The following is a 17451-nucleotide window of genomic DNA, read 5'->3' on the forward strand; positions in this document are numbered from 1 at the left end:
TATGAAATTATCAATCTAGCGCTGCCCTTTTGTATATTTTAGTACTTCTAGTACGTCTTCAAAAAAGGGAAAAGTCATACTATAGGCCTACTACAGTACTGTATGTTGTGAAAAAGAAGAGCAAGGGTGCCATTTCACAAGCTCTTAAGTTGATGTTTAAACGAGGTGAAGCTATTAAAGACAATAGGATGTAATGCACAATCTGTATGGCAGGAGTAGCCTGTTGGTTTGATAATGAAACTGGATGACATCTTCAAAGACGTGGTGCTGGGAGGATAGTGGACTAGAAAACAAAGGGAGGAAAATATGACTTGTCTGAGAGTAGGTCAGGTCGGATGGAGGGATAGACAGACAGACAGACAGACAGACTGACAGACCATTATTGATCCCAAAAGTAAGCACCCATCTGTAACATGCAAAAACTGTAACCAACCAGAAACTTTGGAACATTTCATAATTTGTTGAAAATATATTAAGGTCACCTTCACCTTCAGTCACTAAGAATGACAAAACAGCATTAGGTCTCTTAGGGACAACAGCAGGTAAGATATAGTGTCACATTATTATTATTGTCTCTATTGCTTGTACCTTAGATCTTACATTATATTAATTATGTTGGAATATTAATGTGAATAAATTGACTATGACTAAAATAATAGTTTTATAATGAAAGAGAAAATCAAATATACATTTTAAAACTATATAGGCTACATTTACAATATATTGACATAAACAAAATTGATTAGAAAAAAATACTGATTCACATGACAATAGTACTGTTGTAGGTGTGCAACAGTTTATCGAACAGTAACCGTAGAGTGGGCACCTAAACATTGTGGGCTCCACCAATGTTAAATTGGCATTTTTTTTCTCAAAATGTAAAATAAAAGAATTTGGAAAATAGTCTGAAGTAACGTAAAGCATACATGATTTGATCATGCATGGTATACAAACCTTGTCAGACTTAAATTTACCCTTCAACTAATTGCCCCTAATGACTGGCTGGTCACATGGTTTTGTAGCAATTTGTTGCAAGTGTAGAAGTATTAGGCCTTAAATGTCAAATGTTCAAACCTGTTCAGATCGTGTATACTTTAAATGACTTCAGAGTATTTTCCAAATTCTTTATAGTTTTACATTTAGAACAAGTAACATTTTGAGGTGCCCGCAATGTTTTATTAATAAATGAATCTAAAGATTTTTTTTCTCTCCTTTCTCCAGTTGGTGGCAGTAATGCGTCTCTAAACTGGTTTACCTTCCTGAAATAAAACTACAAAGAAGAAGAACGCGGGAGGTTTTGTTTTGTTTGGTCATCATGTAAATATAAACTGGGTACGTACTGTACTTTACTTAACTCACATTTGTCGCCGTATCGTTTGTCTTTATATGGATCGTGTTGTCAAAGACGACACACCGATTCAATGATGTCGGGTTGTTGTCTGTCTAGCTTAGCTCTGGTCCATAACGTTATAAGGAGTTCTAATGCTATGTTACTTTTCAGCCGTTGCCCACACACCCCCGGTAGCGCAGAGTCTCCTCTCTTGTAAAAGATAAATACAAATAAAACACTCTTTCGCTACTCATCAAAACAAAGACGGTGTTAAGATGTTGAAAGCCTACTTCCCTTAGTGGGAACACTCAGCGCCCCCCACCTCACGTATAAAATACACTTTTTGGCCAGAAAAGAAAGTATTGAAGGAAAAATGTTTTATTTACTCTACTGACGCCCCCTACAGATCTTGTCAATAGGAAAGGTCCAGTGACCAGATCTGTAGGGGGCGCAGTGGAGCAACTAAAAATATTTCCATCCGGTGACATATTTTCTTTTCTGGCCTAAAGTGTATTTTAGGCCTAAGGTGGGGGGCTCCGAGTGTTCCCACTAAGGAAAGAAGGCTTTCAACATCTTAAAACCGTCTTTGTTTTGGTAAGTAGTGAAAGTGTATTCTTTATTTTTACTGGAGACGAGAGGCCGCGCCACCGGAGAACTCCTTCCAACGCTAAGGACCAGAGCTATGTCTAGCTCAGTGGTTCTCAAACTTTTTAATTTCAAAGACCCTCATAACTCTGAGAGTGTACAAATCAAATGGGTCCATTTGACCGACCCCCGTCTAGGAATCGTGCACGCGTGCGTGCGTGTGTGTCTGTACCCCACTTTGAGAACCACTGGTCTATAGCTGTTTACTTCAGACATTTACTGTCTGTCAACAGATAACAGCTGCATTCATTAATACAGGAGGAGGTAATTATAATCACACTTGAAGTGTATGTGTTGTTCATTGAGGGACGTTAGTATGTGTTTAGTGCTGCTGTGAATGCCATCCCGTCGCCTACATATAATGTGCTCCGTGTTACTTTATCTCGTGGAAAAGTGAGATTTTTTACTAAATATACACGTTTTCTGCTGAATCTTTCAGTTTGATATGAAACTAAATGAGAAGAGCTGACTCCAAGTCACAGCAGCAATTAATTATTGGGTGAGTACACATGGCAATGCATGCGTGACATGTTGTAATCTATGGCTGTGAATTCAACATGCAATATATGGAATATCAACTAGATACTACGACAAAGAGAATTGATTGATTGATGTACTTTATTTAGTAAGACATGAGAACAACAGTACATGGAAGTACTGTTGAAGGGGAAGGGGATTATGTCACAGTTTATAGATATCTGAAAATCCTGTGTTTGCTATATGTGTTTTTTTTTATTGATTGAATACTTTATGAACAGTTTGCAGATTGTACAGAGGTATGGTTTACAAAGATTGTTAAAAGGATAACACAAAAAGCCCTAGGGGCTTGTTTCCATTGTGGTCCTGTAGTGTAGTTCTCCTCCTTAAACACCTTGATAGTAGAATCCTCTCACCCCAGCCCCCACCCCTCCATCCTCTGTAAATATACCTTATGATTCTACTAAGCTTTATTCAAAAATGTTTTGTATTGTATCATGTATTATATATATGTATGATGAATTGAATATGAATTGAGTGCAATGGACCACAATGGGAAACAAGACCCTTTTAGCCTTTGACTGTACTACCAGTACTGTTAATAATCATGTTAATAAAGTACCGTATTCAATCAATCAATCTGCTGTTCAGCTAGCCTTGGACAAGACGAGACTGACAGATTTTGTGTATCGATTCTGACGTTTTTGTGTCTCTGTCAGATATGCAAATGTCAGAATTAATTAAATAAAGTCATGTCCCAGGCTAGACTATTGGTGACACTACGTCCACTATAATATGGGTTGATGATCATTACAAGGAAGGTATACTGCCCTGTTCACTCTGTGAGAGGTGCTGTGAACTCATTTTATTTATTTTCTAACAGACAGAACAAAGCTCTATCCCTCCAATGAGTTGTACACCACTTGTCTCTGTTGTTAAGCAGAATGAATGTGCTCTCTCCCCCCAGCTCATGGGAACAGGTCCATCATGTTGATAAGTGCAGAGCAGAAGGCCCTCATCAGCCAGGTGTTTGAGGCCTACGTGACTGAGCATCATCGTGGTGGCATACTCCAGATTGTCACGGAAACCGATGAGAGCTTACACCATGCAATCGTCATTAACGCCATGACGCTGTTTGAAGCCAACATGGAGGTAATGGCAGCAGTAGCTAGATTTAGCATATGAGGATATAAAAAAACAACTCGGGAAGGTGTTTATACAATTTAATCTCTGAACTTCTCTGGACACAGGTTGGTGACTATTTCAATGCCTACCCCAATGAAGTACTGGCTATATTCGATGAAGCTCTGCACAGAGCAGCAGAGGACATCGTTCAGGGGGCTTCGCAGGCAGGTGGGGTGAAGGTCAAACCCTCTCTTCACACCCGTATTACAGGTTGGTGAGGTTTAAGGTTGTTCATGTTTTTCTGTTTTTCTGTTTTTCATGCCCTATTACTCCTACTCTTAGTCAGGGCAAAGAATGGATGGAGATGTCACACAAGTCATGAACTGCATTCAACCATCTTGATTAAGTGTCTTCCTGTGTGGTATGACCAAGATGTGATCTGTTTGGAGATGTTCAACCCAATTTGTTAGTGACTTCCAGGTCTTTCTTTGGAATCCAAATCACTTTGTGGATTTGATTGTGATGTGATTGTAACAAAGGTAACAAAGGTAAAGGTCTGAAGGGTAGTTTTTGTGGTGTGGAGCTTGTTAAGAATGTATTCTGATGTGCTCTGACACCTCAGTCCTTTATTTACAACAGACTGAGATATACAATATGGTTCAGCAGGAAAACGGCATCTCCATTTTAATTAATTTGAGAAGCTTCTCTCAATGAGCCATTATAGAATAGCCCAACCAAGTGTTTTTATGCTATAAATTACTCTGTTGAATTATCAAGATGTGTGCAAATGCACTTTTGTGTATGCAGGCACAGACATGTTGTGAAAGCCTTTAATTGTATTATATTGTCTGTTTTTGATTTGAAGACTGATTTCCAAATGTGCGCATTAAAGTTTCTCTTGTATTCTGCTTTATATGAAATGCTCTTCCACAGGTCTTCCAGTGTGTCCAGAGCTGACTAGAGACACCATTCCTAGGTCCAGGGATGCAGGACACTTCCTGTCTGTTACTGGGACTGTCATACGCACAAGTGTCACTAAGGTAACATCATGGATCGGATTTTGTAGTCTGTAGTCTGTACAGGAACAACTTTTAACACCTTTTAAGCCACACTACGTGTCCCAAACTGATCTCCCGACATATTCTGTTATAGTCGGCACAAGTCAGTTTGGTATTTCGGGAGGCCTTTTATGTAGTGGTCACATCCCACTAATTCATGAAATTAATGTGCACCCCCCACAGGTCCTGGAGTACGAGAGGGATTACATGTGTGCCAAATGTCGCAATGTGTTCACAGTGCAGGCTGACTTTGAACAGTTCTACACCTTCGTCCCTCCTTCCTCCTGTCCCAACGAGGACGGCTGTAACTCCTTCAAGTTCACCTGTCTGTCTGGGGGCTCTGAGCCCGCTGCCTGCAGGGACTACCAGGAAATCAAGATACAAGAGCAGGTGAGGACACCTTTAAAGACGCACTGAAGTGACATTTTCGGTCATTTTATTTTGAAGGTTCAGCCTGAAACGTCGGCTCAACGACTCTAAACCAATCAGAAGGTCCCATCCCTTCAGGCTATGGGACGTTGGATCTCAATCACTTCAGCCTTGTGCAACACGGCTAGTGTTTGTTTACAAGTGAGAGAGAGACGGCCAGTGAAGCACGTTTGCTACTACCTGGCTTATTTCTAACCTATAATGTTTTCAGCTACATATTTTAGTGTGCAGATGAAGTTTAAAATGAGTAATACACTCATCTTCAATGAGATTCAAAACAGAGTATCTCTGTAATTAAAGTCAGCTGTGTTTGAAGAACTTGCAGCTATGGGAATCAAACAGGTGCATGTAATCAAGATTAATTTATTTTCATGAAGGCTGCGTTATGTCATCACGCAGCACGTTTTCGTTTACAGGAAGTAATTAATATTGGCTTTTTAGGGACTTTAGATGTAAAAATAAACAAAAATGTTTTTTTTTTCATTTTTTTTTGCATCTATTGTTAGGTATGCCCATATGATGACCACGGATATGCTCTAAAAGTGTGAAAAACATATTTTTCATTTCACTACACCTTTAAGTACACCAGCAGTGGGTTGTGTGTGCAGTGCACATTTGTGGCTGTGATCCTCCACTTTTATAATTATTAGCCGCGAGCTGAAAGCGCTGCGGCTCTACAGACAGCCTCAGACATCGTCACTCGCGACACGACATGTTTTCGACATGTTTTCGGGACACCTATTTGTCTATTGGCTGTCCTGGCTGTCCTTCACTACTTTACAGCCAATGGGGAGACACTACTTTAAAGCCCATGGACGGCCAATGGACGGCCGTCATTCACAGCACCCGCCTCCCCTCGCAGCACCCCCCCCCCCCTCCGTCTCCATCTGTCCCTCTCCCAAGTCCCTCTCTCTCTCTCTCTCTCTCACACACACACACACACGCACGCACGCGCGCGCGCGCACGCTCTCTCTCTCTCTCTCTCTCTCTCACTCACTCACTCACTCACTCACTCACTCACTCACTCACTCACTCACTCACTCACTCACTCACTCACTCACTCACTCACTCACACACACACACACACACACACACACACACACACACACACACACACACACACACACACACACACACACACACACACACACACACACACACACACACACACACACACACACACACACACACACAGACACACCAGCTCCAGCGAAAAGTTTGTGGTTGCTTTGTTGATGTGTTAGCAACATGCTATGCTAACCGTAATAGTGAGAGGACAGAGTGAGAGGCTGAGAGTCATAAAGTCATTAAGTCATAAAAAGTCGGCCAGCGGAGAATCTTCTAATCATCTGTGACTTACAACAGCCGCAGGGGCGGCAGGGCTTCAGTGTTGATTTAACTCTGAGGAGCAGTGGAAGTACTCAAATGTTTTACTTGAGTAAAAGTATTAATACTGCAATGTAGAAGTACTCTGTTACAAGTAAAAGTCCGCAATTCAAAATTTACATGAGTAAAAGTACAAAAGTGTTGGTATCCAAATGTATTTAAAGTACCAAAAGTAAAAGTACACAAATGTTTGAAAATAGCCTTGGTATAAAATAGGGCTAAAGTGGTTAATGTATGTTTTATAATGTAATAATTTATATCTGCAAAGTAACTAGTAACTCAAGTTTTCAAATAATTGTAGTGGAGCAAAAGTACAATATTTGCCTCTGAGATGTAGTGGAGTAGAAGTACAAGTACTGAAAACTGGAAATACCACAGTAAAGTGAAAAATACCTCAAAATTGTACTTAAATACAGTACTTGAGTACATGTAGTTACTTTACACCACTGATGACATGCCTGTCTAAGACAAGTCCCAGAGTATTCCTAAAACTGTATATATCTGTAGGCTATTTTTATTTAGTTATTATTGTCCATTTTATTTTCTTGCTTAATATTTTCTTTTCTTCATTATATCAATTATATGTAGAACCATCTGTGGTACAAGTTCCAACAACATTTCGCTGCTTGTATCTTTATGAGTCAGTAACAAATAAAGCTTCTTGAATTCTGCACAATCCTAATGTTGTAATTCACTGCAGAAGGACTTGTTTTGTACCACAATAGGTAGCCTAGTCCTATACCGGTTACTTATTTTTATTTTAATGTTAAGACATTTATGCTTGAATGACAGTGATTAGGCCATAACATGTTACAGCACTATACAAAAACAAGACATGACAAAGTCATAATATAGCCGCAAAATGTCATATTGAGGTATGCCATTTTTTGGCAGAGTTCTTCTACATTGCAGTATTGATACTTTAACTTGAGTAGTTGGGGGGGGACACACACACAATACAGCTGCTAATAATATGAATGTCAAATCCTATTCAAAAGGACATATTTTTTTTTTTTTTTATGTTTTTTTCAAAAAGTTTTTTTTTTTTCATTTTTTTTTTACATTTCAATTTCTCAACGGCAGATTGGGGCAAAAAAAGCCTGCCGCTCGCGGCTAAATTATGACTTTAGTCATTTCTTGTTTAAAGCAATTAATCATTTATATTTGAGCTATAGCATGGCACATCGGATATCCTGAGAATGATGAAGTGTATCTTGGATGGATCGCGTCAGTTACCTGACCTAGCCTAGTCTTGCATTGTGCATGTTTATTATCTATTTATTACGGTGTGGCTTTTATTTTATAAAGTAAGTAAGTAGGCTGTGACTGTGATCATGCTGAAAATTGCCCAAATTTGAGCCATGCATTTTCTATGCGGATGTCGAGATCCACATGAATTTCTACTTATACTTTGCCTACTTCAATCCCAACATGCAGTCAAGTAACAAAAGAGGTTCAGAAATGTGTGCAGGAGAGTGTTACCATTTCTATGTGGCTGTTTGTCCCTCCAGGCTCAGAGGCTTTCAGTGGGCAGCATTCCTCGTTCTATGATTGTCGTCCTGGAAGATGACCTGGTGGACAGCTGCAAATCTGGTAAAATATTTAAATGGCAAGGTGCTTGAGATTACATTAAGTCACTAATGCGAAATTAGCAGCTCTACAATCTCACAATGTATGTAATATCACAAAACCATGAGCTTGTAGATTACCTATTTTCGGTCGTAGTAATGCCTCTGATGGAAGCAATGTCCAGTATAGCTGTAAGTGTGTCTGTCTGTCTGTCTGTCTGTCCAGGAGATGATGTAACAGTGTATGGTGTAGTGTGCCAGCGCTGGAAGCCCCTCAATGATGACACGCGCTGCGACGTAGAGCTGGTCCTCAACGCAAACAACCTAGAAGTCAACAACCAGCAGGCTAGCGCTGCTCTCTTCATGGAGGACATTCAGAAGGACTTTGATGCCTTCTGGGACAGCTACCGACATGACCCCATCTCTGGTACCCGTTACTGACCTCTCACACTTTATTACCTTTTGTCAGGGAGCTTTTTTGACAACCTCTGTATCTGCAATCATGCAGACTCACACTCACAGTCACACACACACGGGGGCAAAGGCATGATCTACTGGCCGCAATAATAATGTGCAATGCATGTATGTTGTGTGCGGCACTAAGAAGAAAAAACAATGTATTAGACAGTTGCTAGACAGTGAGTGCGTTTTATATTGGACAGAAAATATAGTATGTTAGAAATCCGCATATCAATAATTCAATGGTTAATGGCGGCTGGCTGACCCCAGCCAGGACATTCAATTTGTCCACTGTCGTGAAATGAGACATTTGACATGCTCTCTCTTTCTCTCTACCCCGTCCCTCCACAACTTCGTTGTGTCCCTGCCTGTCCTCTTCCAAGGAAGGAACCACATCTTGCTGAGTCTGTGTCCACAGGTGTTTGGCATGTATGTGGTGAAGTTGGCGGTGGCTCTGGTGCTGGCTGGGGGTGTGCAGAGAATAGATCCTTCTGGAACCAAAGTCAGGGGTAAGGTAAGGAAGGCATTTTGACACTAATGCCTGATTTATACTTGGTCGTGCAGACGCGCCGCTAAAATAGCTGATCTACAAGCTCACAACACGTTGCTGCGCAACACATGAGCTTGTAGATCTACTATTTTAGGTGCACAGCCCAGGTGACGTGCTTCAGTCTTCATGCTTTGAGTCATGTTTAATATCTCATTGTATGTTATATACTAGAAATGAATAGTTTTTTAATACGCTGAATGTTTTTCATATTTGTTAAACAGTAGTTGAAGTGTATTGTTGATTATCAGGGTTGTGTCCCATGTATAGGTGAGTCTCATATGTTGCTGGTTGGGGACCCAGGAACAGGCAAGTCTCAGTTCCTGAAGTACGCTGCCAAGATTATACCTCGCTCTGTGCTCACAGCTGGAATCGGCTCTACAAATGCAGGTACTCCTTCCACAAGCTAGGCTGAAATGATTGGGTATTACTGTTATATATCCCAATTTAGGTGCACAGACTGCACACATCCACTGCCCAGTGCCAACTTGACAGTTAAAAGGTCCACAATTGCTTGACTTCTTTGATATTTCTTTACATTGACATTTCAATTATTGTTATTTTGAGCGATGTGATTCAATATTTAGTCAATGTGATGGCTCCCCGTAGCAGCTCGCATTCAGTTTAAAACCCTGGTGCTAGCCTATAGAGCAGTGAAAGGAACAGCTCCTTCTTACCTCCGGGTTTTGGTCAATGCCCACACCCCTGCCCGACCACTCCGGTCTGCCACCTCGGGGCGACTGACTCCCTCGCCACTCAACGGTCCTTCTGGTCGATCGACACGGTCACGACTTTTTTCTGTTCTGGCCCCACAGTGGTGGAATGAACTTCCCACTGATGTCAGGACAGCAGAGTCACTGCCCATCTTTCGCCGCAGGCTGAAAACCCACCTCTTCAGGAAACACTATCCTTCCTCTTTGCCTGGCCTACTTGTTGTTAACTAGTTGTACAAACTCTTGTTTTATTTTTGTATTGTTTTATTGGATCTTGTTTAGTCGATACACTTATTTGTTTTAGCTCGTGCTCATTTGATTTTGCCATTTTTGTCTCATCTGTTTAAGAAAGTAGGTAGCTGATATATTGCACTTTTACCTTAGCGCTAGGTATACTCTTGGTTGCTTGTTTTTGCAGGAAATGTACTTAAAACTTCTGGTGATTAGTAGTTTTCGTTCCCTACCTATGTTGAATACACTTATTGTAAGTCGCTTTGGATAAAAGCGTCTGCTAAATGACTGTAATGTAATGTAATGGAGGTACATACATGGTCCTGAACCATCAGGAGTCCAGTCTGTTCCATTTACCCGTTTGCCAGAGAAGCTTGCAACTTACAGTGGCCACAGTTACATGGACCATCATGTATTCATTCAGAATGAATTCATTCCGAATGAACTCATTCTGAATAGAGGAATCTGATCCACTCACCTGTTTACATGAGACCTGAATAAAAGTATTCCTCGTTTACATGACCAAAGCATTCATTCAGAATATAACTTTTGACATGCGCAAAGTGGTTCCCGCCTACGCCCGGGCATGGACCAGGGGCCACTACCCGGAGCAGAGCTTCCCCTGGTGGGCATGGGAGGAGGCAATAGCCCCCTTGTGCCTCCGCGGCGGAGGTCTATCGGTCGTAGGCAGGCCCGGAAGCAACGCACCAGGCAGCGTTGTATGCGGTGCAAGCCTGTGTTCCTTTGTCATCGGCGTTTTAATGCAAAAGTAGCAGATCTACAAGTTCAGACCAGTTTATTTTTTTGTATTGGTACCAGACACGGTAAAACGTAGGCTAGCCTATAGTATTTGTCACATTTCTCATGTAGGTACCGTACGATGATGAGAGAGAGAGAGAGAGAGAGAGAGAGAGAGAGAGAGAGAGACTATAAAACAAGGCACGCTCATTTATGGCAAAAGTAGGCCTACAAAAGTATTGGCATCAAAATATACTTAAGTAGAAAGTATAAGCTACTCATTATGCTGAGTGTCACGTTTTCTTGCTTTGAAACATCCTGTAACTCATTCACTGTGACGAAAACCCTCTTTCTGCGCCGAGTAGCACGCGGTGCGCACACAGGGTCTGTCCATAGAGGTATAATATGACGGGTCTGTCGCCCTAAAACACAATCGCCCCGGGTCAAAATCCAGCCACCATGGAGCAGCCGTGGATGGCCCGCTCAAAAGGTGCGTGGGGCGGGGTTTTTTGGGACGACCGTTCCGGCTGCCCATGTAATGAATTGATGAAGACTCATCTGTTTCCGCTGCCGTTGCGCCCTAATAATGTTGTTTTCATTTATTTTTGTTCACGTATGCTATTAAAATATTGCAGTATTGGGCCTTAACATGTGATTAAAAATGTATATGTATTTGGCCCCTCATATATAAAATAAATAAAAATAATAAAATAAAATCTGATTTAAAATTGAAACTTGCATGCTGATCAATGCGTTTCTGCGTTTACGTGTGGACAGGGATATTTTTTTTTTAAATCTTTGTCATGTGGCCAGGGATTCTTTTTAAAAACTGAGGACTAAAATACCTGTTTAGAAAAAGATCCATATAAGTGTAGCCTAGGCCAGCAATCCTCGGAGCGTCCGTTCTCCTGGACAAGTCTGGGCTTAACCATTACAGGCTTATTAAATGACGCTATTAGAATCATTAATTTTATCCCGCAGGAGCGAGCGCTTCTCAGCACCAACCGTGGCCGAATTAGAGATTTGATAGGTCATTTTTGGACAATTCTGACAGCCCTACTAAGCACGGACATGCGCAAAGGAATGCATGTATTCCAAACAGACAGGAGCGTTTGGAATAAAGTGTTTACATGGTCAATTCTGATTGATTTAACCCGATTCAAATGGTCTATACCACCCCTCCTATTCCGAATGAAAATGCATTCGGGTCAGACTGGAATGGAATATTCTATTCCAATTGGGGTGTTTACATGAGCAAATCTATTCGGAATGAATTCATCCATTCATTCATTCCGAATAGAAGTGTATTCATTCCGAATACAACTGTCCATGTAACAGCAGCCAATGAGAATCCTAAAATATACAGGCAAGATATACTCCACATTTTAACCACATTGGGTGCGATCTAGAGAAGTAATGTCAAGTCCTTAGACAAATGAAAAACTGAAAACATACCAAAATCACGGCACTGCTGATAGTTGATTGTTTATTAGTTCTGTCATTTTGTGTAATTTAATCCAGGTTTGACCGTGGCAGCAGTGAGGGATGGAGGGGAGTGGCATCTGGAAGCTGGGGCTCTGGTGCTGTCAGACGGTGGACTGTGCTGCATTGATGAATTCAACAGCATCAAGGAACACGACCGTACCAGCATCCATGAAGCTATGGAACAACAGACCATTAGCGTGGCTAAAGCTGGGTATGGCAAACACACCAAGATCTAGTCACTTGCTTAGATGATTTGTTAAACTATAATTACATTTATATTAATTGTCTTCACCTCACTTAAATTAAGGAGAATGATTAAGAGAAATACCTTTTGAGACCTTAAAGAAAATATTAAGAAATGAACTGGAAGGATGCACAACTTAATTAATTTATCCTTGATGTCTAAACATTTTTCTCCGCTGTACAGTATGGTCTTTAATCTTCTTATCACTCTTCTTCTGTGTACAGTATGGTGTGTAATATGATGTTCTGTGTCCAGTATGGTGTGTAAACTGAACACACGCAGCAGCATCCTGGCAGCCACTAACCCCAAAGGCCAGTACGACCCCAACGAGCCAGTGTCTGTGAACGTGGCCCTGTCCAGCCCGCTGCTCAGCCGCTTTGATCTGGTTCTGGTTCTCCTGGACACCAGGAACCCAGAGTGGGACCGCATCATCTCCTCGTTCATCCTGGAGGAGAAAGGTACAAACTGGTTCTGTTTCTATATCAGGGGTGTCAAATTGCCCCCCGACCCCAGTGGGAAGACAGGATATTGCCCCTCATTAAGTGCCTGATTCCTCATCTCTACCAGGAGAGGCCAGTGATGCTTCTTCCTCCTCGCTGTGGCCCATGGAGAAGATGAAAGCCTATTTCTGTGTGATAAAACGGCTGCAACCGCAGGTATCCGAGGAGGCCAACATGATCCTAACACGCTACTACCAACTGCAGAGGCGGAGCGACAGCCGCAACGCTGCGCGCACCACCATCCGCATGCTGGAGAGCCTCAGTAGACTGGCTGAAGGTACGCAGAGACAAATTAATTGACAGAATTACTGCTTTACTAGATAGTATAGTACAGTAGAGGAGATACACAGTAGAGATACAGGAAATACACCTTTACTTTTGGTAGTTTTATAAGACGTGTGTGGCTGTGGGTTGAGCTTGTAGTTGTAGATTATCTATTTTCGCTCTTTCACCTATAATGACATGAAAGTCCTTAAATCTGTCTGTGGGTTTTATAAATATTGAATCCCTGAAAAGTATTAACAAGAGCTTTTGACTAAATAACTACACTGGAACACAGGTTATGTTTTCCATTTCCTGAAAAGTAACGGTTTTGGACATACAAGGTTTCTGCCTTACAGAGACGATATGATATGACTATCATTAAGGTGTTTTTCCTGTGCAGCCCATGCCAAGCTGATGTACAGAGAGACAGTGACCATAGAGGATGCTGTGGTAGCCGTCTCTGTCATGGAGTGCTCCATGCAGGTGAGTAAAATCGGCAAAAGACACCATCCTTGAAGTATGTCTATGTCCAATTATAAAGTGTGCATGCGTATTTCCATAGCCAAGCCACTAATAGACTTTTTCAAGAACTTCTACTTCTTGCCACGTACAGTATTATTGACTATAGCCTTATTTATACTTAGTTGTGCGTCATGATTGTGCACCTAAAAGAGACGATCTACAAGCTTATGTTGCGACTTTATAGATGCTATTTTAGCCAGTATCTTATCTGGGGAAAATGGCTCATATTGGGGCTAGGGTATCACCTTTCATCAAAACCTTTCCACAAGAAACAAATGAACTGAGTTGACTTGATTTCTATCACTGCATCCTCCCCTAGGTTCAATTTTCCACCATTGTACTGTTATCTGGTATTCTTTGTTTGCCCATTGGTGTTTTGTCTGCTCTTGTCCCCAGGGTGGCGCATTACTGGGAAATGTGAATGCCTTACACACCTCCTTCCCTGCTGAGCCCTGTCAACAGTATAGAACACAGTGTCAGATAGTGCTGGAAGGGCTCAACCTGCCTCACCTACTCAACAGAGACATGGACAGACTGGCCAGGTGAGGATACGCTTTATCTACATAGAATGTGCCATTTTCTTTTAGGATAGTTCAGACTAATTAGGACTTCAACTATCGTTTACTTTGTTTGTGATCGATTACTTTTTGGATTCATTGAATAATCAAGCTAAAATCTAATGGATTGTTTTATTATCAACTTAATTGATTATTGTGATTAAGCAGTTAAGCCCTACTTTATACTTTGTCGTACAACTGTCACAAAAATAGCGCAATAGCTCACAACGCGTCGCATTGAGCTTGTAGAGATTATTTAGAACGTATGTATTGTGAGCATGCGTTCTGAACGAGAGTATAAGTGGGCCTTAACCACATACACCCTATATAATTTACCAGAATCCCCCAGGGGTCTTTATACTAGCCTCATCTTTTTGTCCCGCTACACCAAATATTTTCGCCGAATGTTTGCCCCAGAATAGGGACGCTAGGGCTAGTGGTTAACTACGCTAGTCTTGGAATACTGTGTTCATCTCACTCCATATTCCCTCTCTTAGTCTTCGCTGTCTCAATTTTCTCTCATTCCTCACACTTTTATCATGTTTCCATCTATTCCTGTTTTGTGTTTTAAGTACATAAGTTATTATAATGATATATAATTATAACAGTGCTTACCAACATTAGGCTAATTATTTATTTTGTTTGTGTCCCCTAGCCTGAAAAGTATTAGCCCGGGCTCTGACCATACAGATTCGCAGATCCTTCCGCCCCACAACCCAACCACTCCCGACAACAATGACGTGACAATGGACAGCAGCCTGGACTGGTTCCAATCTCTAGCAGCCAGCGAATCCGTGTCTTCCCTGAACATCACCTCCCCCACCATCACTTCAACGCAACAAAACCTCAACAGACAAGCGAATCGTACGAAATCACCAGAAACAGCCATGTTACCCCAAAACCACAACAACCATACTTCAGCGCAAGTCCAGCGAGCATCGAAAATTGGTGACGACACATCGCTAGGCAGCAAACAGAGGAGCCACAGTGAGGCCGAGAGACAAAAGGAGAACTCTACAACATTACAGGAAAGAAGGAAACATGATCGAAATAGGCAGAACCAAGGAAGTAAAGTGGTGCCAACAGCTGATTCAGAAGCTCCAGTCTTTGTGGTGCAGAAAGTCTCCAAGAAGCTGCGAGATAAACGAATGAAGCAACTTCAGGTGAGTTATCACCACAAAGACGATTGCGAGGAAGGAGAAAGGACAGCAGGAGGCAGCAACATCAGGAAAGATAAAAGAGATGGTTTAGAACAGGAGTTATCCTGGGACGCCCCCATAACCCTCCAAGGTAGCAGCACCCCCGTGGTGGGAAAGAAACGCAACTCAAAGAACAATTTCATCGATCGGTGCCCTGAGGAGGAAGGGGAGTTTGAGAGAGAAAAAGGGAGTAAGATTGTGTCTACTGATGGGGTTCAGGAGAGGACGACAGGGTCAGACCTACACGCCATGTTGTCAAGTTTCAACTTCAAACCAAGAGATAAGATGAACCACAAGCAGCAGCAGCCAGAATCTGCTCACCTGGACAGAATAGACGTTAACAGCACTGACAGCTGCAGAACAGCCATGGTTAACAATCCAACAAGTACATCTACAATCAGTCTGGACTCGGCTGCCCCAACAAGAGAGCCACCCAGACCAGGGGAGGGTCAAGATAGGCAACACCAAGATCTGCCAGCAGGTGGCATCAGTGTAGAAATAGTTGCTGCGAAGAGAGCGGGTGGCACTGCTCCCAAAGTAGGCAGGAAGAAGGGAGGGAAGGAGGTGGTAAGAGAAGATGGGAGTGATTCAAGAGAAGCTGTGGGAACAAAGCTCTGTGAAATAAGGAAAGGGGCCAGTTCTATCCCCAGGAGCGATGGCACACAGCATAAACGGCAACAGCTGCTAAACAAACTCACTAGCTCTGAGACAAGAGCAGATACCTACAACATTTCGGCCCCTAAATCTAGCTCCTCCATTGATCCGCTGATCACACCACCCAAACCAGACGGGAGCAAGCCCACTGTGGCCACCTCCACCTTGGCCAAGCTCTCACGCTTCTCCTTCACAGGCTCCACAGAGCCAAAGCCTGTATCTGAAACCACATCTACGAGACCCAGAGAAGTCCAGACTGTGTCTAACACAGATATCCCTGCCAACTTCTCAGGTTCTAAAGAACAGAATACTTTCACAGCTATTAAAGACCACAGAACGTCCTCAGCACCCAAAGGACAAGTGGCCACATCCATCATAACCACTGTGGACAGTGGATCACAGCCAGCTCTTGGCACACAGCGTGCACCAGGGTGGCAATCCAACATGGCTTCAGCTTTTCCAAAGCAACCAGCAACCTTCCAAAGGCAAACCCTACCTCAGTACAGTGCCGTTAATAGGCACACATCACAACAAGACGTGACAAATCACACTGGTATTGTCAGCAACACAGTCAAACTGCCAACGACCAATGGTGGCCATGGTGACAATGTCGCTGATGCCACTGTTGGGAGCTGTGTTAATTCTAAGAAGAGGAAGTGCTTCGAGCTGGCTCCTCCATCCAGAAGTGGAGGTCTGGGATCCAAGGGCCTCTTCTCTGAACTGTCCCTGTTCAACTCTGAAGACTTCAATGATGACGATCTTGACGTTGACTGGAACACAGAGGCCGGGAAGAGAGCCAAGGTCTAAGTGTGTGTCTGTGTGTGTGTGTGTGTGTGTGTGTGTGTGTGTGTGTGTGTGTGTGTGTGTGTGTGTGTGTGTGTGTGTGTGTGTGTGTGTGTGTGTGTGTGTGTGTGTTTATCATGTGTGCGTCATAATCCATGTATTGCAATTTATTTCTGTATAAAAAACAACAAACCATGATGATCAAATTATTTTGTAATGAAAGGACAAAAGACCTTTTTTTTCTAAAAAATAAATAAAAGAATTACACAAACACAGGAATATATATATATATATATATATATGTGTATATATATATATATATCTGTGTGTGTGTGTGTGTGTGTGTGTGTGTGTGTGTGTGTGTGTGTGTGTGTGTGTGTGTGTGTGTGTGTGTGTGTGTATATATATATATATATTTGTACTTTACTTGAGTATTTCCAATACTTTTACTTCTACTCCACTACATCCCAGAGTGAAATATTGTACTTTTACTCCATTACAATTATTTGAAAACTTCAGTTACTAGTTATTTTGTAG

The 17451-nt window shown here is 42.0% G+C and overlaps 1 protein-coding gene across 1 annotated transcript; it reads left to right on the forward strand.

The window, feature by feature from the left end:
* The first annotated feature begins 1280 nt into the window (after positions 1-1280).
* On the forward strand, positions 1281-16989 carry mcm9 (minichromosome maintenance 9 homologous recombination repair factor). The gene is made up of 16 exons (XM_084042580.1): positions 1281-1332; positions 2415-2474; positions 3420-3604; positions 3703-3847; positions 4511-4617; positions 4819-5025; positions 7962-8043; positions 8245-8445; positions 8861-8986; positions 9295-9414; positions 12228-12402; positions 12691-12893; positions 13003-13212; positions 13600-13682; positions 14118-14263; positions 14934-16989. The coding sequence occupies exons 3-16, from the start codon at positions 3440-3442 to the stop codon at positions 16936-16938; spliced, it is 3975 nt and encodes a 1324-aa protein (XP_083898706.1). The 5' UTR covers positions 1281-1332; positions 2415-2474; positions 3420-3439; the 3' UTR covers positions 16939-16989.
* Positions 16990-17451: the final 462 nt, after the last annotated feature.

Source organism: Gymnoscopelus microlampas (assembly GCF_963454915.1).
Source record: "Gymnoscopelus microlampas genome assembly, chromosome: 19".
Classification (NCBI taxonomy): domain Eukaryota; kingdom Metazoa; phylum Chordata; class Actinopteri; order Myctophiformes; family Myctophidae; genus Gymnoscopelus; species Gymnoscopelus microlampas.

Coding starts and splice junctions, on each gene's coding strand:
- mcm9 (XM_084042580.1), top strand. CDS start 3,440: ATGTTGATAAGTGCAGAGCAGAAGGCCCTCATCAGCCAGGTGTTTGAG. Junction 8,987..9,294: donor TTCTGGAACCAAAGTCAGGG/GTAAGGTAAGGA, acceptor TCCCATGTATAG/GTGAGTCTCATATGTTGCTG. Junction 13,213..13,599: donor CCTCAGTAGACTGGCTGAAG/GTACGCAGAGAC, acceptor TTTCCTGTGCAG/CCCATGCCAAGCTGATGTAC.